At 43.8% G+C, this 23,380-nt stretch overlaps 1 protein-coding gene across 15 annotated transcripts in view; it reads right to left on the bottom strand.

Annotated features, from left to right (window-relative positions):
- Positions 1-23,380, bottom strand: part of HDAC9 (histone deacetylase 9) — a 779,881-nt gene that overhangs the window by 76,648 nt on the left and 679,853 nt on the right. For all 15 annotated transcript variants that reach the window (XM_085630924.1, XM_085630925.1, XM_085630929.1 and 12 more), the window contains one exon: positions 7,147-7,262. In XM_085630924.1, coding sequence (XP_085487050.1) covers positions 7,147-7,262 — 116 coding nt within the window. The remainder of the gene's footprint in view (positions 1-7,146; positions 7,263-23,380) is intronic.

The raw sequence follows: 23,380 nt of genomic DNA, 5'->3' as shown, positions 1-23,380 counted from the left end.
GGGTACCATCACTGAAAAAGAATACCTTGTGTAGCAGTCCCACAACAGTGGCTGCTTTCTTCCCAAACAAAAAGCATATGGGGGCGCAGCGGAGGACCACCCCCGCGCCGGAGACTGCACACTCGGGCTTTGTCTAAAGTAAATAGAAGCGCTTGTCAGGCGCGCCCTGGGTAGTTACTCGTATTCTGTGAGACAAACCTGGGATATCAATTAACTTATCTAAATACTGTAACTCTGTCCAATGCAAAGCTGCCAGTGGGGAGAGGCGCAGAAAAAAAACAGCGGATGTTATTTAAAAACATAACCTCTGCCGCGCGGCTTGTTTGGGGATGAGACCCGTGCACCGAGGCACTGACAGAAAGGCCGCGCGCAGTGAGCGCGTGAGGGGATAATAATGAGGCTGTCAGGGGCGCGCGCCAGGAGGGCGGGGCTGCACAGTGGCAGAGCAGGGTGGTACCACAGGGTGGAACTCTGGCTTCCGGCTTCCACCACCTGACGGTTGGGCAGCCACTGTTCTCCGTGTTTGATTATGCATTATAGTTTACCACTCAACGTATTTTCACGTCGCTATACAGTGCTCGGTGTACCCCCAAAATGAGAGGGCTCCCCTGAAAGACCCGAAGAGTGTGACCCTGACATTCTTGCCAACCATGGCATAAGCGCGGGACAGTGAGGAGGGGGCGTGGGGGGCACAGAGGTCAGGTTCCAAACTCTTTCCACATGTTTGGGGTCAAAAGTGAGAGGCATGCGTTGCCCCACCTGCGTTGTAACAAAAACAAAAATGTGCGTTGGCCCTTGAAATAATGCAAGAAACGGGCAATTCATACTAACTAACTTAATCTAATTATTTAGCCAAAGGATGCTGATGAAAGCACGCTGCGCTACCGCTGAAGGAGCGATAGGTCTTTGTAGGTCAGCGACAACTGCGGAACTCTGAATCAAACCTTCTCAAGGTTTCAACTATGGAGAAAGCTAAAACCACGGAACAATCTTTCTCTTAAAAAATGCTCCTGGTATGGAACTCCGTCCCATTTGAAATCAGTATAATATCCTCCTTCGAAAGAGAAAAAGCAGCAGGAGGAGATGTGACTAACGGCCAGAGCTGCCGACGTGCGAACTGAGGAACCAGGCTCTAGTCCCAGCGTCAGCACAACATCCTGTGATCCTGGGCAAATCACTTAATCCTGCTTTGTCTAATACCCTTCCGCTACGTTTCCCCTCTATGAAGCTGCAAAAAAAACCCTTTAAATCAAACACAACCTCCACTTAGAATAAACCGAAGTCCTTTAAATCCCCCCCTCTTGTATCCATCCTCAGACTTCTGAGAGGAATAGACCTAATTAATCCCTCCCAACATTAGATCCCTTACCTCAAATTATGACGCTGTCTAACGGGAAACTTGTATTTACAATCACAACTATGCACTCTATGCATGTGTTGAATATATTAGCAACCGGCGGCCATACTTTGCATGTGTTACTATGCGAGTTTTCCCCACAGTAGTGCCTTCACTTTTCACGTTTAGGGCGAACATCCGCTCCCAAATGTGCCCCCCGTAATACACACACGCCAGCAGGCCCGATCCAGGAGGCAGACTCCCGATTTTTGAAGCCAAAAATCGCTTTATTTTGTCTGAATACTCGACTGAAACAGCCTCTCCTTCAAAAGAGGTGAGCAAGGGGAATACATTCGCCCGATCATTTTTTTTAATATCTCCCACTTTCCTGTGTCTATTGTATACTTAATAAGTCTAAGTAAAGCGCTGTCATCCTTCAGTCTTGTCTGTGCGCTAGAAAAAGAGCCAAATCAATAAACCTAATATAAAAGCACTACGTTATTGGCATTTCTATGGCACTCTTTCTTCCACTGGTACAGCGTTGCAGCACTACGGAAGCCCAGGGGGGAATATTCCGAACAGAGCAGAGGTACAGCGCTGCAGCACTACGGAAGCCCAGGGGGGGAATATTCCGAACAGAGCAGAGGTACAGCGCTGCAGCACTACGGAAGCCCAGGGGGGAATATTCCGAGCAGATCAGAGATTTTTTCCAGTGCAGACCAAGGTGTGGTTGGACTTGCGAAGATGTGTTAAGTACTGCGAAACGTAATGTTACTTGGTTAACTGCATGCCTGAACCAAGGCGCTTATACGCCTTCTAACATGGAAGCGTGCCAAGGGCATCGCGGCACTATATGTGTGTGTGTGCAAGGCAATTGGTAGCAGCCATTGCTGATGGGTGCTGTAAGAGCCCATTCATGGCACATTTGTGTTGGGTTGGTGTTAGGTTAGGAGTGTTGCCTTAATGTTTGTTCTTGTATGAGAGCACGTGGGGTGTCCTGGAGCAGAGTGTTATCATAAGTACATGATATCCACATGTAAGGCAGATGTGGGCTGTGTTGTTTTCTGTCCAGAGTTTGCACTGTCCACACCAGGAACGCGAGGGAGCCAGTTGGTAGTATATATATAAAGGTGAGGCATGCAAGAGAAGCTTGCAGTGTTAAGGGGTGAGAGAAGCTAAGGTGTGAGAACCAGAAGACACAAGGGGTAGAGGAAGTGACTACCGTGAAAACCTAGAAGCGGAGGAGCAGACCTGGCGGTCAGAGAGTGCATTAAAACAGGCTGGAACAGAGAGGATCTGGAGGTGCTTGGAGAAGAGGGGGCAGGACCTGTCTAGACGAGGGGCTCAGGAACCGCCTGGGGAGAGGGAGTCGGGTACTGCCAGGCGGAAAGGAGGAAGGACATGTGGGGAAGTGTGTACATCCAGGCATATGTCAAGAAGCCAGATGGTCCCAAAATCATCCAAGTGTAGCCTCTTTCTCACCACTGAAATACAGGACTGACAACCCATCCTACATCACAGAGCATTGGCAAGGCTTAAAAACCATTCAGTGAGCAAATGTGGGTGTTTCTGGAGTGTCAAATGCAGTGTACTTGAAAACATTTCTTCAGATGGACTAAAGACATGCAGATTGGGGTGTGTGTCTGGAAAACTGAGTAGGGAATACTGTAGTACCTTAGTGTCATACCAAAAGACTGAGGGCAAAAATATCGACAGGTGAGTATGTATAGACCTTCTATGCTCAACTATTCATTTAAACTGTGACGATAAGTATATCTTCTGGTGTGGAGTTCAGAACAGTGCATCTATACTTCTCTACATGCACTCACCTCTCAATATTTTTTAAATCCTTGAGCCTGTGTCTGTGTTTCTGTATAAACCTTTCCTGGAGCTACAGTGGAAAATACTTTTTTTAGGAATAGCGTGGCAAGGGAGGCACTGATTATGTGTATAAAATCAAGTGCCAGGGCCCAAGGCATTTCACAGGACTCCACTGTAGCTGGTGCCACCAACAGCCCAGCTACTGCTGCCGCACACAATTCCAGCATTATCTTTGTGCTAGGATCATCATTTTTAAGTTAACACTGCGCTGATAAATGCAGCAGAAAAATAGAAACAGAGCGCCACCATGTGGTGTAACCTCAAAATACTTGCTTGCTGGTGTTTAGAAATAAGTACAGTACAGAGCACCGGAAACGCCGGCACAAATTAAGCACTGAGAGAGAGGATTGCGCTGGGAAAGTATATGGTTTAAAAGAGATGTTTAAAGTTTTAGAAGGTTTTTATGTGAGATTACACTGATATAACAAAAATTGCACACAGTCTAGCGTTAGCGAACGTTTCAAGGGTTCTATGGGAAAACAGAGAATTCTGCTGTAATCGCAGATCCATAATGTGCACGGTTAAGTCTCCTGTGATCCTACCACTGACACTTAGCTCCTGCATCATAGAACTAGCACTAACTCAGTCTAGTGACGCATGGGAAGCTAACAAGGTTGGCACGTGGACCACTACATTTTTGACTTGCCCACAAATGCATCATTTGTCATAGCAACCACATATTTCCAATGGAAAATATATTAATTTGTTGCCATGAACAAAAGGCCTGTACGCCCACTCACACACAGGGACGAAAACTAGCAGCAAATGTCGCAACAGCTATTATGAAACATTTGCAGGATGAATCATACAGGAAAAAGGGAAAATGGCAAGCAAGTGACATTTCAGATGGTTTTGACACCGTGTGCCATTATTCCAAGAAATCCTGGTACACAGAGTGACATCTTATACTTAGAGTTACATATCAACTGTGTTTTGCATGTTAATCGCCAAGTGTCAATGGCTTTCTTGACACAGCCGTGAAAACACATAAGAACAATTTCGGAGACACTCTGATGCAGAAAGGTTCAGGGCTAGCTTTAAATGTTAAACGTTTTGTTTATTTATACCATTATGTTAGTAATTTGTTCGCAGTCTTTCAGCTCACAAATGGTTGGCAAACTAGAATTTCAACTTAAAATGAATCTGCTCAGCAGCAAGAGAGCGAATTTTCCTTTCAAACCATTTTGGAATTTGCAGTCCTTTAATAGATACGCTGAAACTTGTGCTCTGACTGAATGCCTACATTGAAAATGTTTATTGTGGCGACAACTTTTTTAACGTGAGCATCTGCAAATCCAGATTTGAGGAAAAAACGGGAGAATTAAGTGGGTTTGCGGAGCACCTCCCCACTCCCTGTGAGAATTATGGAGCAAGGGGCCTACAGCTAGAGGTCCAGAGTCCAAGATATACAATTGGTGGCCATCTTTGACCACCACTCAATCCAAGATGGTGGTACTTGACTGCCATCTTAGATCAGTAATAATCATCAGCCGGCAGAAAGGATAGTTCATCATACACTTGATGAGCCAGTAATCATGATTATTTCAAGATGGCAGCAGAGTGCGCCATCTTGGACTGTGAAACGGTTATTTAAAGATGGTTGAGCAACCATGCCTCAAGAGCTGTGGACACAAAAGGATTGGGTACAGCGCATAATGACAGGAGACGCTGTAAACGGTTTTTCAAATGTGAAAATCTGCGTGACAAATTATTTATGCGAATTTCGAATTTTCAAGTTGCATCTATTCGTAATAGGTGAACTGATGATACTGCACTTTAAACAATGGAGAAATTTAGTTTGGAAGTGTGCTTAAATGTCATTTAGTCATCTCATAGTTCTGTAGTAAGACGCCATTTTATTAGAAGTGATTGGTTTTCTGTTTTGACGCCGGTCATCCTACTCCTGCTCATTCCCCCTTCCATTCAGAGACCCACTGCAAACTTCCTCTCCTCACACGTTCTGGGGACCTGGCTGGTGTGACGTCAATCATCCCACTGGTTAGAAAGCGCTTATTGTGAGTGGAGCTTCCTTTGTGTTCCCTCTGTATCCTTTTGAAGGAATTCCACTGGAAGTTGCAATGTAGCCCTGCGTTTGGAAAAGTTTAATGTTGTATTTCCACATCTCCAGACTGCCATTGCTCAGGGAGTGAGTGAAACTGACCTAACCCTAAGGAATGAGTTAATGCTAATAATAAAGGCCAGTGATGCTGTTTTTTCTGATTTTCCCAAAGGGAGCTAACCACAATCATGCCATGCTGAACCTAAATGTTTCTAATTTTGTATACATAAAATGTGTATAAAACTCCCTGTTTTTAGGAATCAGGGGCTACTTCTCACTTTTAGTCCAGAAACTCTGTCTGAGTTTATTGGGCCTTCCCTTACTAAGCTTCTTGTCAGAACTCTTTAGGAGCATGACACTGTAACCTAGGGAACGGCTGATTATTAGGATAATCATTTTGTATTCCTGTGACTGAGTCAGAATGATGGGCCTGATACCTCATACACACGAGATGTGAGCCATTGCTCTGCACTGCATGGCAGTTTTTGCCTCCTACAGGTAATGCATAGACGGTGCTAGAACACAAATGTGTAATTCACAGCATTGTGTGTTGAGTTTGGGTCCCTGTTCCGCGCTGTCTTTTAGGCGTGCAGCTATTATTGCTATTCGACAGTAATGTAGTGCACAGTCGTGGAGCAGATGCATGGCATCGAAGCCCAGTGGTACAAGGAGCCCACTGCATTAAGTTAATCTTATCATGTATTACCTAACCGTTAGCAGGGGCCCATGTGCCCTGCTGGCATTAGAGTCCATGGCACCCATTTTATGCCACAGCAGTGGCATCTTAAGTATTTCGGGGCCCCTCTACAGAACAAATCTGAATTTCATTACCCACCTCCTGCTTATTCAAGCCTCCATGACGCCATACAAAACGAAATATTATGTTAACATTTAACAGGATTACACAAAAACAGCTGAAATATGTCTTGGCTGGGACCCCAGAAGTCCTCAAGATGGCACAGGGTAGAAAGACAGAGTCCGTAGTAGCGATAGGCATAGAGGGAGAGCAGTTTAGATAGAGAAATAGAATAGACAGAGATATAATGTTCACTTTCCCTTGGGGGCTCTTGGAAGGTGGGAGCCCTGTGCAATTGCCCACTTTGCCCATCCCTTAGCACGTCTCTGTGCAACAACTCTCTTTTCGTTGTAGTTCACATCTTTGAGTGGAGTAAAGTTGCAAATGTGTACTGACAACTGAATCCTTAAAAGTTAGGAGTCCCAAGCAAGTGGAATTAAAAGACACAAGAACTAAAAATAAACCCACTATTAATGTGGGAAAAAACATAAACTACCCTAAAAATATAAGCCTCAGGGGCCAACACAAAATCCCAGCAACAGAACTGAGTCAGTGGCTGCATCAAAACTCCACTGGAAATCTGTGAGAAAAGGGACAGATCAAACGCGTGGATTTATTGAAATAAAAAAAGCTTCAGAGATCTTAAGAATACCTTATTTACATGCCAGGTTATGTCATCATGGCGGCATGACATGCATTAGAGTCCTTTCCAAGCGGTTGTCTGTTTTTAGAAAGAGCTGGCAGGCCCTAAGAGGGAATGGAGAAATGAGGCGGGCGGCAATGGTCTGTGTCTGTTTAAGGCAAACCATAGGATTGTTGACCCTCCTTAGTGAATGGAAATATTCATTAATCAGTTTTATTAATCTCTGCTGTTTTCCATCTCCTGTTTCTTCATGTTAGCCATTGTTTCCACTCGCGTGCATGCGTGCCGACCTGGAGCGCGCGGGTGCGCGTAGGATGCTAAGGGGGGTAGACCCAAGCGGCTGTAAGGGGGGGCTACGCGGCATTGTATCTGTGAGTCTGACATACAACACGTACGTTCCTAGTCTCTGACATCACAGGTATTCGACTTACCTCCCCATGAGTGCTTGGTGGCAAACCAGAACCTTCATTTTCTGACCCAATTCCACTTGGACCATTATTTGGCGAGCCGGGGCCTGACCCAGGAGAACTGCTACTGACGGAGGACTCTGGGGATGAAAAGACACCAGAAAATGACGACTAATAAAAACGACTCTGGAAATGAAAAGACACCAGAAAATGAAGACTAATAAATAGGTAAATAGAGAAGTGCAAATCCTATTCAATGCCATTTTCATATCAAATATACGTTCTTCCCCCTTCTGTGTCTTGTTTCTGTTTCTTATGTTAAGGTATTTCTCGAGAAAGAAACCAGATTAAACGTCAATACAGAAGAGTCCACATTGTGGGGGTGTTCGTTGAATAACCCGTAAATCATGCAGTGTTTCCCACTTTTCCTACGTTTATCGACTTGCACAGCTTTTCATTGAAAACGGGATAATATTTCATGGCAAGCCATAGTTGGGGATTTAAGTTTACAGGACAATTTCTTATGAGTTCATTTTAAATCTTTTTCCTCACAACGTTGATACGATGTTGATGACGTCAGTGCACTCTTTTCTTGCAACAACGCAAAAGGTGCACGAAAGTTCCAATGTAAATGTGAAAAACCACCTGCAAAAAAACTTTGCAAACTAGGGGCAGAATTGCGGGAACTTCACAAGAGAAAAACGTCGCAACATCTGACACTAATATTAAACAGAGAGAAAATACTTTGTGATGAGAATGTTTTCAGAAGTGAGGTTAAAGAAATCGGTTATTACATTACTTCCCATTCTGATCAAAAACATCTATCCGAGATTCTGAACCTGTAGATACATACGAAGCGTTGTAAAATATCTTTGTTGTAAGATCTGGAGCAAGGTTATCTCTAACGTCCAGAACCGTGTGAGTGCCCCCACTGGATATATTATTATTCACTAGTCAAAGTTATTTACAACTTCACTAATACTCCACACATCAAACCGATTGTAATTAAATTACATTTAAGAATTCCCAATTAATAAAAAGTGTTCTTTACTGTCTAAATGACGTGTAATTATTGATACAAAATATTAGCACGTCCAGTCTCTACTCACAGACGGAGTGGGTGCAGGGGTGGTGTGGAGGGCTCTGCTAGCACTCCGGTAACGGAATCTCCTGTATGGCCATATCACCTAATTCAGTGCACTAGTGCGCATGGCACGGTTTCTTAGTGAAACTGAAACCATGTTCTGGGGCGGGAGGGGGGTGGCCCTCACCACTCCAGGTACTTGGTGAGCAGCCGTGTCACCTAAAAGTCACTTCGCTGGTGCACTCGGCCCAGTTTCTTAAAGAATCAACGTTCGTGGGCTGAGCCCTGACAGTCTCCTTCCTTGGTTCAGGGGCTGGTGTGCTGCACGTGTGAGCCTCGCTACTTACCAGCGTGCCAGCAGCGGCCCCACCCATTAGGGCACAGGAGTATCACCCCCTGCTGCAAGCGCAGCAAAAGTTAAAAGTAAAACTGTAATAAAATGAATCACCACTTTATTTTTCACTGCTCCCAGCCCGAGTAATGTTTGGGGGCGGGGCTGCTGCTGACGGGCAGCAGGGGAGTGGTGCTCACTCCACCAGCTTACAGTGCGCAAGTCACTTTGGCCGGCCATCTTGAAACAGCAGCCTGACATGCGCAGTGTAAACCTCTCCTCCTAGCCGTCTCAGACAGGTGGGTGGAGAGCAGGCACAGGCCTCCTGAGCCTGCTGGAGGTTCGAGGCAGCCTGCTCCAGCCAATCCGGGCACTGCTCTCATGCTGCTCAACTGCAGCATGAGAGCAGCGTCGAGATTTGCAGAAGGAGGTTGCCTGAGGCTCCACGAGGTACTGTCGTACTGGGAAATAAGAAGGAAAAGACAAAGGAGAGCGGAACTCGAGTAAGTATATTAAAAAAAACATATTCTTGGCCCCCAATCGGTTTGGCTCTTGGTCCCATCGATACCCCTCCATTGCTGAGGGTCACTGCCTGCCACTGATAAGTGCACACCAAAAAAAGTATTTTATTGCATTGAACCGCACAGCACATTTTTTCAAAGAAAAGTAAGTTAACAAACACATCGCAATCTTCCGCTGTGCACCCCTGCCTGTTCTATTCCTGTCTTCTTCTCTGGTTTCAGAAACTGTCTCACTCTTCCCTCATGTTCATTCACATCACTCATTCATTGCCTGCTCATGCCCTACCACACCCTTGTCTCACCATTTCGCTCATTGTGCTATTACGGTGCTCACTTTTTTGCTTGCCAATGCCTCTTGTGCTGTCTCTCTCACCGTCCTTTGCTTCCCTCCAGCATGCGCACTCACCCTTTTTTACGTGATGTCATTTTGGCTCTAATGTGGGCATGCATTCATGGTTTTATTCAATGGACTGGAAGGTCAGTGTGTTTGACCAGGCTTATCCTGCACTACTGTTGGTAAACTCAACAGTGGCCCAAATTAATGTAGTGCTACACTCAAGTGCTAGAGTGTATGAAGCTCACAGCGTGCCGTGAAGTCAGCAAGCTTCTCAGCACTAAAGTGGCATAAGTAAAACATATGTATGGTCCAGTTGAACGTTCCAGTGGAGGCTTGGGTTAAATTATTGTACCTGTGAGGAGCTGTCTGTCCATGGGCCTAAGACAGCTAGTCAAGCAACAAGACCTTGAGAGCGCGGCATGCAGACTCAACGGTTACCACACCACTTTAGTTTGGATAGAAAGCTAGCTTATAGCTTGTGGGGTGCACCCAGTAAGTCCACGTTCCACAGCAAATTATTGACCTATGCGTCATGCTTTAAGTCACAAAGGCAAAAAAGCAGTGCTTAATTTATGCCGGTGGTTTCCGGTGCTCAATACCGGCACTTAATTGTGAGCCCCGGCTCTAGTGTAAATCCACCATATGGTGGCGCTATCTTTTTTTAAATTTTGAGATGAGCAAAACGACCATGTTTATTAAGTCAATATACACTGAAAACGAATAATACAAGCCTCTCATGCCATTATTATAGCTTTGTGTGGCCTGAAATAGTCTGAATTGGCACACTTGTAGGCGTGCGATGGTTAGGTATTATGTTGGTACTGCGGTTGCTGGGTATGGGTGGTGCAGGCTGCAGTTGCCTTCTGAGAAGGGACCTATCACTTTATTTTTTACAAATACAGCACTGCAAAAACGTAACACAAAACATTCTCTAGAATAATTAGTCTACTGCAGGCGTTGAACTACCGAGCTACAGCGTGCCAAAAGAACAACTTCACTGCACTATATTTCAATGGAGTGTGAACTATCACTAGGCAGACTTCAAATATGGGCACATCAGGAGTCTTCTTGGTGGAAGAGGCAAGGAATGAAGAGCTTTGGCAAACTGGCTGGTGTTAGGGTCGAATAAATGTCTAAGGAAGAGCGGGGCAAGGACACGGAGGTGTGAGAAGATGTACAGACAAAAGCAGTGAAAGAGAGGCAGAGGGACATAGAATGTGGAAAGGTAAAGATAGAGAGGGGCACTAACAAAGGGACACGAAGCAAACAGTAGGACAAAAGAGACAGGGTGAAAAGAGCAACTCTACCCTGGAGGTGCGTACAAGCTGACACCAGTCACAAACAGGGTTATTGCGTGGTGGGGAGCATGGGGATAAAAAGACAAAAAAATTGAAAAAGCGTCCTCTTTTGATATAGCCGATATCACTGAAAGCAGAAAAACTAGAAAGATTGAAGATGGGGGATAGGAAAACGGCTGTAGGATGTGAGCGTCTGGGCATACTATGTTGGAATATAAATGGATTGAAAGTTAAAAGTTAAAAGGAGACAGCGATTGGTTTTAGAATATTTGAAAAATACCTCCACTAATGTTCTTATGCTCCAGGAGACTCATCTTTTGAAGTCTGAGTGTCTAGCATTATTTAATAAACAGAAATGGGTAAATAAGGTGATAGCTACAGAACAGCAATGCTGTTCTAAAGGAGTTGCAATAGTTATCAAAGAAAAGTCTGGAATTGAACTGGGTAAAACGCAGGTGGATACCAAAGGGCGCTGGGTGATCGCAGACATAAAAACCCGCACTAGCACCTATACGCTGGCTAGCTATTATGGTCCAAATGAGGACGAAGTTAGTTTCTTCAACAGTCTTTGCTCCTCACTGCTGGAGTTTGAGGCCCCATTGATAATTGGCGGGGATTTCAATTTATTAATGAATAATAAGTTGGATAGATCCTCACCGCGCACTCAAATCAATGCTCCTAGAGTTAGAGCTCGTCTTTTTGCTATATGAGATAATCTAAATTTATGCGATGTATGGCGAAAGAAAAAGGGAGATGTAAGGGGCTATTCCTTTTTTAGTAAAAAGAATGTTCACTACTCTAGGATCGATTATGTATTTATGGACCGTTTAGAAGTAGATAAGGTCAAGAAAATTGCGTATTTTCCCATTCATATATCAGATCATGGGGCAATAGAACTAAGCATGGAATTCCCCTCCATTCCATCAGTCAGGAGGTGGACATTGAATGAAGACTGCTCTCACAAACTGGAGTTAAGGAGAAAATTAAACTAGACTCCGATGCCTTCTTTAACCAAAACTTAGAGTCTGTGCCCATTCATTTGGTTTGGGACTCCTTCAAAGCCTGGTTGAGAGGGATGCTGAAGGGGGCGGCAGCAGGCTGGGTTAGATTGGTGAAGGAGAAGATAGCCTCATTGGAGGAGCAGTTGAGACAGTCCGAAGCTAGTCTAAAGCTTGGTCAAGCCCGGGGGAGGAAAAAGATAAACTGATGGGTAAAGTGGAGGACTTGCCACGTGAAACCAGGCTGACACTGGAAGGAATCATGTTACAGAAGTGGGAAGTGAGTAGAATAAGAGAGTTCGGTCAGGGGGAGGATTGCGGAAAACTTCTAGCAATAAAGAGTAGAATGAATAGGTCTCGAAACTTCGTCAGAAGGATCAGATTAGAAAGCGGAGGCGAGCCTTCTGCTCAGTTCTCCGACAACAAGGGTGAGATCGAGAGGGAGTTTTGTAATTTTTTTCAGGATTTGTATGAGGATCTAGAGGTAGATACGCTAGCCTTAGATCAATGGCTTGTTCAAAAACAGCTTCCTAAGTTGAGCTCTGAAAGTTTAGCACTACTTAACCAAGATATTACAGGGAGTGAAATTGTGGAAGCTCTTAAGAAAATCAAGAAAGGCAAAGCTGCAGGTCCAGATCTGATCCCTAATGAGATCTACAGCTTACTAATGGATGTAGTTACCCCCATTATTGAACAACATTTTGAGAGGGCTTTCTCCACTGCCAGATTCTTGGAAAGAGGCAGTTATTATTACACTGATTTTAAAACCTGGAAAAGATCCCACACAATGTCAATCCTACCGCCCAATATCTTTGTTGAACTGTGATTATAAACTGCGATTATCGGAATTATGAACGCTCGGTTAAGTAAAATCGCAGGGACCATAATACATGAAGACAAGAAGGGTTTCCTCCCTGGGCGTCAGATGAAGGATCTTGTTATCTCCTTAATTGGCGCAATAGATTTAGCAACGGTGGGTAAATCTCCCTTAACAATTATAACATTGGATGTTGCAAAAGCCTTCGATCGTGTTAATTGGTGTTATCTTTCTAGTGTGTTGGAGGCTTTTGGGTTTGACTGCACCTTTAGAGACCTGCTTGGAAAAATCTATAGTGAACCGCGAGCCCAAATCTTAGTAAATGGTATCTTTCAGCTCCAATTGCAATAGGGCGTGGTACGAGACAGGGCTGTCCGTTGTCCCCTATTCTTTTTTATCTATATATAGAGCCTTTTGCTAAAAGTTTAAGGCTAAATAAAGAAATACATTCCTTCTTAACGAACGGTCTCTCAAGGAAAGTAGCCCTGTATGCGGACGATTTGATACTTTTTACGTCTAATGTTAATCAAGCTCTACCAAGCTTATTCAGGGAAGTGCAGTTCTTTGGAAAAATGTCAGGGTATGAGATTAACAGTAATAAGACCGAGATTATGACATGGAACTCGGAAGTCCAGGGTTTTAGGGTCTCAAAGGAGTTAAGATATTTGGGAATAACCATCACACAACAGCTGACTGAACTCCCTAAAATAAATATAGCTCGAGTCTCTAAGGAGGATATACTTTTGAAGAGATGGCAGAATCTCCCACTTACACATTATGGCAGGGCAAACCTGGAAAAAATGTGTGTATATTCTAAATAAAATTCAGGGAAAGATCTCTGTTTTTATTTGGGCTGGTAAAGGGATCAGACTATCATGGAAAAAGCTCAGGCGAAAGCTGGCACACGGAGGCCTGGGCTTACCACCTAAAACTATATTTTTGGGCATACCAACTGAAAAACAGCAGGATGCTCCTATCTAGGCCAAATGATTACCTGATTGGTCGCATGTTCAAGGCCATGCTGCATGAGAGCCCAGTTGAGGGTTTTATGTACAAGTTTGGCACCCCTCATTTTTTTAAAAAAGTCCGCCTGAAACTTCTACACGCTGCTGCAAAATTATGGTTTGATTGCCGTAATACTTTAGGTATTCCCTATTATAGCGAGTGGGTCCCAGTGTGGGATTCCCCAGGCACCCCTGAATGCCTGAATGACATTTTATCTCAACCCTTGAAAGAGGCGGGGGTTAAGAGATGGGGTGACTTAGTTGAAGGAAACAGCTGTCTTCCCTGGGACTTATGGAGGAATTTAATGAAGGACCGGCTCTCCAGATTTAAATATTATCAAATTTCGACTTGGGGTAAGAACCAACATTGGCAATTTCCAAGAGACAACGCAATGGAGGAGGATCTTCAAGGCCCAAATCCAAGAAATAAGGAGATTGCTCTTTGGTACAATCATCTACTTGAGGCAGTGGACAGGAAATTGGATTCCCCCTATATGGTCTGGGAGAAGTGCTTGCCAGACGAAGAGCTGCAAACCTTATGGCAAGTATTTTTAGATAAACTATATCTTTTGATCAAATCCGCTGCCTTAAGAAAGAACCAAATTTTTACCCTTTATAGGATATATTGGTCTCCGCTCAAGATATCCAAAATGAGGGGAGGAGGAGATGCCAGTTGTACAAGATGCCGCACCGCACCCAAGAGGCAGATGATATCCACATGTTTTTTACCTGCCCAGTGTTGAAGGAATACTGGGACAATGTGGGTAAGACTCTGGCAGAAATACTGGGTAAAGATATGGAGGTAAGCCTAGTTTTAATTTTTTTTGGCATAGCACAGCCTTTAGAGGGGGAGGCGGACATTACGGCTGAACAGGGTAAACTGGTGTTTTATTTGATTTTCTTAGCTAGAAGAGAAATATACAAAAGATGGCGTCAGGTGGACCCTCCATCTTGGAGGGAATGGTGGAATTCAGTTAGATATTTTAAAGATCTAGATCAAAAGTTTAATTGCCATAGTAATAGAAGAGAGTGTGGCCTCTTCTGGAAACCACTAGATTAGGAGTAATTGGTATGGCTGGTAAGAACTGTCCAATGATTACACCACTTGGTCAGCCTACGATGTGCTACGCAGGCCTGGTTCCATAGAACATCAGCTGAGATCAGACCCCCAAGATATAAGCATTTGTGTTGCCACCATCGAGAGGATGCTTATACAGAAGTATGGAAGTTATATGAGGACAAAAAAGTAAAAACAAAAAAAACAAAAAAAACAGGGTCACTATCCTAGTACATACAAACACCAGAGTTGGAAACCTTCAGGGACAACCAAGGACTGGGCACACAGGGCAAAGACATGCACACCCTAAAAAGGCAGACAAAAAACACAAGGTCAGGACACAGGATAGGTAAAAGCAGCTGCATACACTAAAATGGTAGACACTCCAAGAACCAAAAACAGTGCAGGGACTAACAATCTCCCAGAGGCCTGTTCACCCACTGAGCCTCAGGAAGACATCTTTAAAAGATGGTCATATGCTGAGGTACAGTCAAATGCCTTGGAGTTAGATACTCTGAGGAATAACAAACAGCTCTAACAAGTAGATACACCTCTAACCAATGGACAGCCACTGAAGTACTATCAAAGTCCAACTCAGATCAAGATATCAGAGGGCACTCGACATTTCAGCGACTAAACACACAGGGACTTCGGTGAGGCTTGGTCCAGCATCCTTATCCACAATGCTTTAAAAGTTATTTTGCAATCCGAGAATATTTCAGATTTAAACCAGAGTGCCTCTTGCACAATGCAAAAATAATTTGTTTTCTTACTCCACAATCCAATGGTACTCATTACGTAAATATCTTTAACCCCTTCCCTGCTCATGACGGAACCACTCCGTCATGAGCCACGGTTGCGCTGTGCTCATGACAGAGTGGTTCCGTCATGCTGCGGCCGTTGGCCGCCGCTCCGCCCACGCGGCGCTAATTTCCCGCCTGTGCGGGCGATTAGCGCAGTGGGCGGAGACGTGACGGAACCACTCCGTCATGAGCACATGACGGAGCGGTTCCGTCACAAGCACAGCGCCACCGTGCTGCCCCCAAACCCCCCCCAGCGCCGCGGCGGAATTCCTGCCGCGGCGAAGGGGTTAAGTGGGGTGTTTCCCAGGCTGAGTTCTGCTACTGTTTTTAAAGATTTGTTTAGTTAGCAGGCTCACATTGAGTTCTTTTTTCCCTACAGCTTTGATGCCATACTCTGTATTAATGTGAAGGCAGCAATATCTCAGACAAGGAAGAAGGTCGAAGGAACACTAAGGAACATCCCCGGAGTAGAATTTATCAGGCTTCCTTGAAGACTACCCCATGCAATCTCCTTACCTACCCTCACAACCCACCCCTTACCCATTCTGATACCACAAGACTTTACTGGTGGCATCCTCTGAACACTGTCAAACACCTGATCTTACTGCCCACTAACTAACTCACCACTCATTGAGGGAGCAATGTTAATAAGTAAGTAGTCCTGATCCTCCACTGTCTAGCTGTCACTTGCTCTTTGTTTTGGTGTATCTAGAAATTAATGTTCACCTTTTAATCCATCTCAACTTATTTGTCTCTGCACATTTGTCACTGCCTTTCTGTCAGGCTATTCAGAAAATTATTTTAATATGCTGCCTTATGAAACTACTGTCGAAGATTTCACATTGAATTATTGACCCAAAGCAAAGGGCTAAACATACTGTGGGGAGTACTAGGTTATTAAAAAAATAGATAATGTATACAGTCAGTTTTTGTGATAAAACAAATAATTTATATGTGCTGCACCTGATATCAATGCAAGTCATTCATGTTTGGAAAATAGTAGAATTCCCTATTGCCTTGAGGTGACTTTATACTAGACTATACCCGCAATAAGGTGAGTGCACTCTGCACAGTAAGTGCTAGGCATTAATAGCACATGTTATTTTTTAGCCACATCAGTGCTGCTGATATCATTGACCCCGGGAGGATGAAAGGCTGAAAGGACTTTTGGGAATTAAACTTGTGATTGCAGGTTGCACACAGATCTCTGTAGTGAGTGCGTAAGTCACGGAGTATTTTTTATTTTTTTTAAATCAAAGAAGAGACTGGGTGGTCACTTAGTCAATGATTTTACTACAGGGGAAATTTCACATATAATATCACATTGCAGTCTATCCTTAAATGGAAGAGGATGCCTTGAGTGGTTATCTTACATTTCTAATTAGTTGGTCACTGTGCCACTACAAAAAGGACCAAGTATATGTAAATTTGCATTGACTGTAACCAAGAAGGGACTCTCTCTTAGTTGGGAGATGGATAATAATGTAGACATTCTACTTAAACACAGACATCCAGTCCTACTGAAGCAGCTAATAAAAAAATAACCAGCTCAACTCAATATTACGTTTGCCCAACGTCACTGCAGGTTTTTTTTACTCCAGTGTCTTTCAAAGGCAGACTTCTTTGTACCTCTCTGCAACCAGAGTAAGAGCAGCAAAGGTTTTCTTGATCTTACCGATAAAAATACCACAGGTAAACTTCCCTTAACACCTGCATTACACACAGTAAGTGCTTAATTTGAGCTGGTGTTGCCGGTGGGGCCCTCCAGCACTCATTTTTTGGGACCAGCACAAATTTTTCCTCATCTGACATTTTCCGAGAGCAAGAGAAAGAAAAACACAAAAAGGGGAAAAGTAGGAAAAAGACAGAAAACAGTCACAAAGGGAGAAAGCATGAACCTGCAGGAATGAGATAAAGGGGGCGTGTCATGGATTAATGAGGCAATAGTTGGATTCAAGACTATGCAGACTTCGTTTTTGGTACGCTGACATGTAATAGCGATGACCGCTGGCTTTGAGGCAGAGCTTTGGGTACCAACACTCATTCTTTTACAAATTAAGCCCTGTAAACAGCAACATTGGCCTCAGTGCCTGTGTGCATCTATAGTGCTTAAAACAGAACGTCTGTGCATAAGTGTTACTTCTATAGTGTAAACCTGGCCAAAAACCAGTGTCACACTGTACGGGATCAAAGACAAGCACAAAGTAAACAAGTAATAGGGGCGGAAGCTGGGTTGTGGATGGTTAATGCATTGTGATGTAATATTCTTTACAGAGCTGCGTCTTTAACTCTTTCCTACATCGGAACAGCATTGGAGTGGTCTCGATGTATATGGGGATGTTGTTCCAGATGCTCGGTGCATAGATGGAATATGCCTGTTGGATTGATTTTTTCTTTTTTACACTTCTTAGTCTGCAGTCTGATGGCGTTCTGGCTGCGGGTGTGCCGAATATCACCACGGGTGGGATTATAACCTTCTAATAAAGGAACGCTTCATGTGAAAGATTATATTATCTTTCCATATATTATGACCTAACGTTCTGTATCAGTCCCGGATTTCTAGCTGTTGGGAATCCCTTTCATGACGGCGCAGCACTGCATTGCACACGTACCATTAAGCGTTGTTCTGAAAATATGATTCTCTTGCAATTCTTTACAATGTCCACAGTTTTAGGAACATAATGCAAAAAATACATGCTGAGCTCATTATAAGATTCCAACCAAGTGCAAGATCTGGCTACTATTTTTTGCCCCTTTTGCATTTTAAAGCCAACGTTTCTATTTTCTAGTCGGTGGTGAGAGAGCAATGCATAATATTTCTACATATTTATGTGCTGCGTTATATAAATAGTTGTTTTTGTTTCAGTTTCGACTTAACAAACAGATGGAAACAATTATAACCACATGTCCAAAGTGAGAAGATGCTGAGAGGTTGACGAGTTAAGAGGTCAAAGGTGAGGGAAGTGACCAGCGACAGGCTTCAATTTGTCCACAAAAAGGTCCCATGAACAGACCAGCAGAGTTAGGGACATTCAGTGGAAAAAGAAAATGCTGGACAGAAAAAGCATTGTGTGTATTTGTAGCTCCGTTCTTACACAACTCAAACGAAGGAAGGTAAGGGAGCATACAACTGTTAGCTAAGTTGGCTGTTAAAATATAGCACTGCCGATTTAATAAATGTCCTCTATCGACTAATGCATCATGAGCAGTGTTTAATTTGTAAAACAATAAGTGCCAGGGCTCTCGTCGGGAGGCCACTGCAGCTTGCACCACACCTTGCCCCAGACAGTGCTGCCAATGATAGTACAAATACAACTAATAACCATCACACTCCTACAAGTGTGACACTTCAAACTTTTCCAGGCCCCCAAAGCTATAAGAATGATACTTGGGTGGCAGGTAAAAGTCATTTTCAATGTGCATTGAATTAATAATTGACTGTTGGGTCAACTCAGACAGAGCCACCTAGGGCAGACTGTCACAAGCGCCAGTGTCGACAATTAAGTGCTTGTGCCGAGCACCAAAAACCACTGGCTCAAATTAAGCACTGATCATGAGACATCCCTGTCTCCACATACTGACAAAGAGTAAATCACATGCAGTGTGATATGGAGTACAACTCTATGAATGTGACATTCTTCAGCTTTTCATTAAAATGTTAGTCTGGTTTGTAACATAGTGCTTGAATTGTACCCTACCTGCATGCTGCTTAGAACCAGCATTTGCAATGCAATAGGTCTCGCGGTTGTGAGAGTTTGAGCTATTGGCATTGTAAATGGCAATGCCTTTTATTTACGTGTTGGTTTTTAAAACACAAATAAAAGGCATTCTCATTCACAATGCCAATAGCCTAATCTCTCGCAAATGCGAGACCTATTGCATTGCAAATGCTTGTTTATTATTGCTGCACCCGAGACCTGCCAGGCCCCGCCCCACTTGAAGACTTGATTTACTCTAGGTGAAGATAAAACTTGGAAGTAGCTGGAAATGCGTTACTAGACTTAAAGTATTCCATTTGCACGGTTACTTCTGAGTAGAATTGTGATGTTACAAAGTTCTTTGTCACTAACTTGTGGTATTTTTTTGCATAAATTACTAAAATATGCAAAGAGGAAAGTTGAGCATTTGTATGAAATGAGCAAAGGTGCAAGAAAACCAGGACTTTTGCAAGCATGTTGTATGGTAGTGTACTTGGTCATGAGGCACTCATGAGGAAAAGCTAAGCAAGGGATGTACACAAGAGTATGAAATGCAGGTTTATTGCTGGCGCTGTTAGAGTACTCATTAGTAAGATCCAAGGATGGTACTGCAAAAGTTCAAACTACTCACAAGTTACTGATGCAACAGTCTCACAGTACTCAAGATAAAACGCTACGCAAGGCATGTACTTGCAAACAAAACACCTGTGGGTTACCAGCACCCTCTAAGAAGCTTAAGAGCAAGCAATATATGGGTGTGTAGGCCTGTGCTTCATTTGTGAAAGAGAGTGTCAGGGCCTGAAGCTCTGCTCAGAAGCCCGTGGCCGGTGCAATGAAACATGGGTGTGAGGAATACCAAGTTCCTCAAGAATAAGTGCCCCCACTGGCAACCACCAGCTCAAATTAGGCACTGGTGTAGGCAGAGGAACTGCAAACTACAGGTAGACCAACAGTCAGAAACGTCATAAGCTGTACTAAGGTGATAAAGAAATTTGCAGGCGTCCCTACCTCCGAGGCAGATTGGTTGACATTTTAGGTGTTGTAAGGCATTCCACCTGCGCCAAAGCGATGAGGGGATGTTGGGTGACTCTCCAGGAGTGGTGGGGTGGTTCCGGTGCTTTAAATGGACTGAGTTTCTGACACTTTTTTTATTTTGAGAGGGAGAGTACCTGCACTTCTCAAGAGAGACATAATACGTTTAATTGGAGAGTACCGGCACTTCTCAGAAGCAAGAAGATACTTTGGTACAGGGTACCAGCACTTCTTTTTTTCCATTTCAAGCACTGGGTGGTTCAAAGGGCCAGGTTAGATATTCAACCAGTCTGCCAAATAGCACAAAATTCAGTTTTTCGGGTTTTTTGTAACACTATGGCAACAGGATATTGTAACCCATATAACAGCTAACAGAAACATGGTACCCTAAATATCATTCAAAAATACCCCCGACTGTGGTTAATAATACAAAACCTGCACCCAATGTGACAAGATTTTTTAAAAGGATATTTATGACAGGATACTTGGATGAGGCAATATTTTTGCTAATGATATTCTGACACCTAACCCTTAGAGAGCGTATCCAGGCCTCTGGACATAAAACTCAAGCACGCCCCACGCTCTCCAGTTTGCAACCCCAGAGTCTCTCATATCTCACAGATATTAATTGTCTTGGACTGCATTGGGGCCCCCCAAGGAGTGCCCCCTCCCTCCAAAGGATTGGGGGTGCTGAGCCGCAGGGGCTGCGTAAGTCAGCCTTACACGCCTACCCTCCCAGCGAGGTGCGGGCATTACAGTGAGGCTGGCTGTCAAGGAAACAACCATCTCAAGCCCCTCCCCCTCCCATCCTCACCTGAACATTCCAGCATGGGGCATAAATTGAGTTGAAAAAAGGGTTTGTAGTTATATGGCGCTTTCCCACCACTTGCGAGGTATCAAGGAATTAGCCTGGCAGGTAACCCAGGCAACACCCCCGGTCGCCATTGACCTATACGTCTCTGGTAAGTACACAAACAACTCTCTCCCTCTCCACTGGCAACCAATGTTGTGTCACCAAATGGCTGTGATATCAGCTTACAGGCTGGTAATTCAATTATTGCATTAGAAGAGGCAGGCGATCCCTGGCACCGCTCCTCCGAAGAGGAAACACATGGGAGAAGACCTCGGTGCGCGCGCTGTGTCTGTTGGGAAGGCTTGGCTGCTGGACTGCCAGCTTCACACCAGCATACATATTCAAAGCAATCCAAAAGCAGTTCTGTTGGGGCGCTTTTCCGCGACAGCGTGGTTAATTTCTAAGCAACTTTAAAGTGAAAGCGCAATGCAAAAATAAACACGCGGAGCCCTGTCTCCTTTTGAGACGGCCCATCCGGACTAGATCTCAGGGCTTGTTTATCTAACACGCCTCTTGAGATGAGAAACTGCTTCATGTCAGCCGTGAAGCAGGCGATCCAGTCCGGATGGGCCGGACAAAAAAGCAAAAAGGAAGCACCCCAGAAAGCTTATTCCCAATGGCAGCCCACCGTTTACCATAAACAGTGACGCAAGCCAATGGAAATAAGGGGCGGGGCTTCAAGCCCTTTTCTCAAACTCCTCATTTACAATAAATCTCGCCGAGCGAGCTACGCATGTGCGCAGCAACGCTAGGCGAGACCTAAAAAGCTAACACATTGCTTGCAATGTTTCGCAGTCCACCGCATCATTCACATGTGGAAAGTGCACGCGCGATATGGTGTCCCTAAGTTATACTGATTAGGGCCCGGTGAAAAAAATGTCATTCCACTGTAAGCTGATACAGAGAGTGGCTACAATCTATGAAAATGTACTGATCAGCTCCTGCCTGCCCTTGCTGAAAAAGAAGGCGGAAGTCAGCAGTTAATTTTACCTCCTAAAAATTTAAAACAAGCATTGGCAATGTCACTGATGGGTTTAGGCACTCAATATGTTATTATATATGCACTCTCTCTTAGTCATCTTTGCACTCATGCATCCATTCATCCATCCATCCATCCAGTGACACATTCTTGCATTTTATCAGACAACTACAATAAAACACAAATAAACTCAGCAACATACGCAAGATTAAAAAAAAGCAAAAAAAATAAAACATGCTGCTGTCTAAACAGAACCAGAATATGCTCGCAATAATGAAACTAAAATAGCAGAGGGTGTACTTCTTTCAATGCATTAAATAATGCCTATCATTGTTTTTAAATTCTGGCATGACCGCAACATTTAGAGCCAATGTTTTGGCAATCTTAGAATGGTAACACAATAATTCATTATGGGCAGCAGCATTCATAATTGTCACCTGGTGTATTGGAAGTGGCCATGTAGAATCTGGTGCATTGCAAAGGAAATGAGTGGCAAGCAAGCGGTCTGTTAGCTGAAGTTTCCTCTTGAGAAAAGTTACAATATAAAAGGAGACGCAAATATATGAAAGTGTCACTATAAAATGAGGAAATTGCAACTAAGATACTGGCCAACCAGCCCTGATACTGAAGAGCTCTCATTTTCCAGTGAATGTGCACATGTGATAAGAAAATAGCCACATTCACAGGGCAAGAGAGCCAATGATTGATGTGGACTGAACCATTATTCCAGTCATGGCTGGAAGCAGAGTTTTACTGACACTCAGACATCCCAATGTCAGATGAGGGTTGACCCAAAGGTTCTCTATGTATATATATTGATATACATTTACAAAAATGGAAGTATGTATTATTTAATGATTTATTTATTGCAAGATCCTACCAGATGGCTAAACCTGTCAGGCTTTCTGAAGAGATCCTAGCAAGAATTATTGCAGTGCAAATCTTTAACACCAAGGGTTTGCCATAGAGGATAACTAGGACCAAAATACTTCCCCACAAAGGTAATCTTTGTGATTTCACGTAACTAAATACCCGACAGCAGGCTTTAACATGGTAGGAAAAAAATCCACCCTTAAAGGCCTATTGGCTTTAGCTTATGTGTTACATAGTAAATAAATCAGGCCTACTGCCTTTATTGTAACTTTTCTTAATAAACAAATCAGGCCTTTTGCTATGATCATTTGCTGGCCACCATATCCAACTCAGCCATGCTGTAGTAAGAGTAAGTTTTACAATTAGACAAAAAGTGCTTTTCAGTAAAAGCCCATAAATGTGACCCTGTCCAATCCTGTACTCAGTGGAGCCAACATGTGGATGGAGCTTAGGGACCTCTCTTAGTATTGCTCCTAAAGCTCTTTTTTAGATTGATCTTGCGACAGCTGTGCTCTCAACCCAGACCTAACAAGGCAATAGGCTGCAGATAATAATCACACAATGAACACAATA

Source organism: Triturus cristatus, chromosome 10, assembly GCF_964204655.1.
Source record: "Triturus cristatus chromosome 10, aTriCri1.1, whole genome shotgun sequence".
Taxonomy (NCBI): domain Eukaryota; kingdom Metazoa; phylum Chordata; class Amphibia; order Caudata; family Salamandridae; genus Triturus; species Triturus cristatus.
The sequence above is the reverse complement of the archived record's forward strand: the minus strand, read 5'-3'. Positions and strand labels throughout refer to the sequence as shown.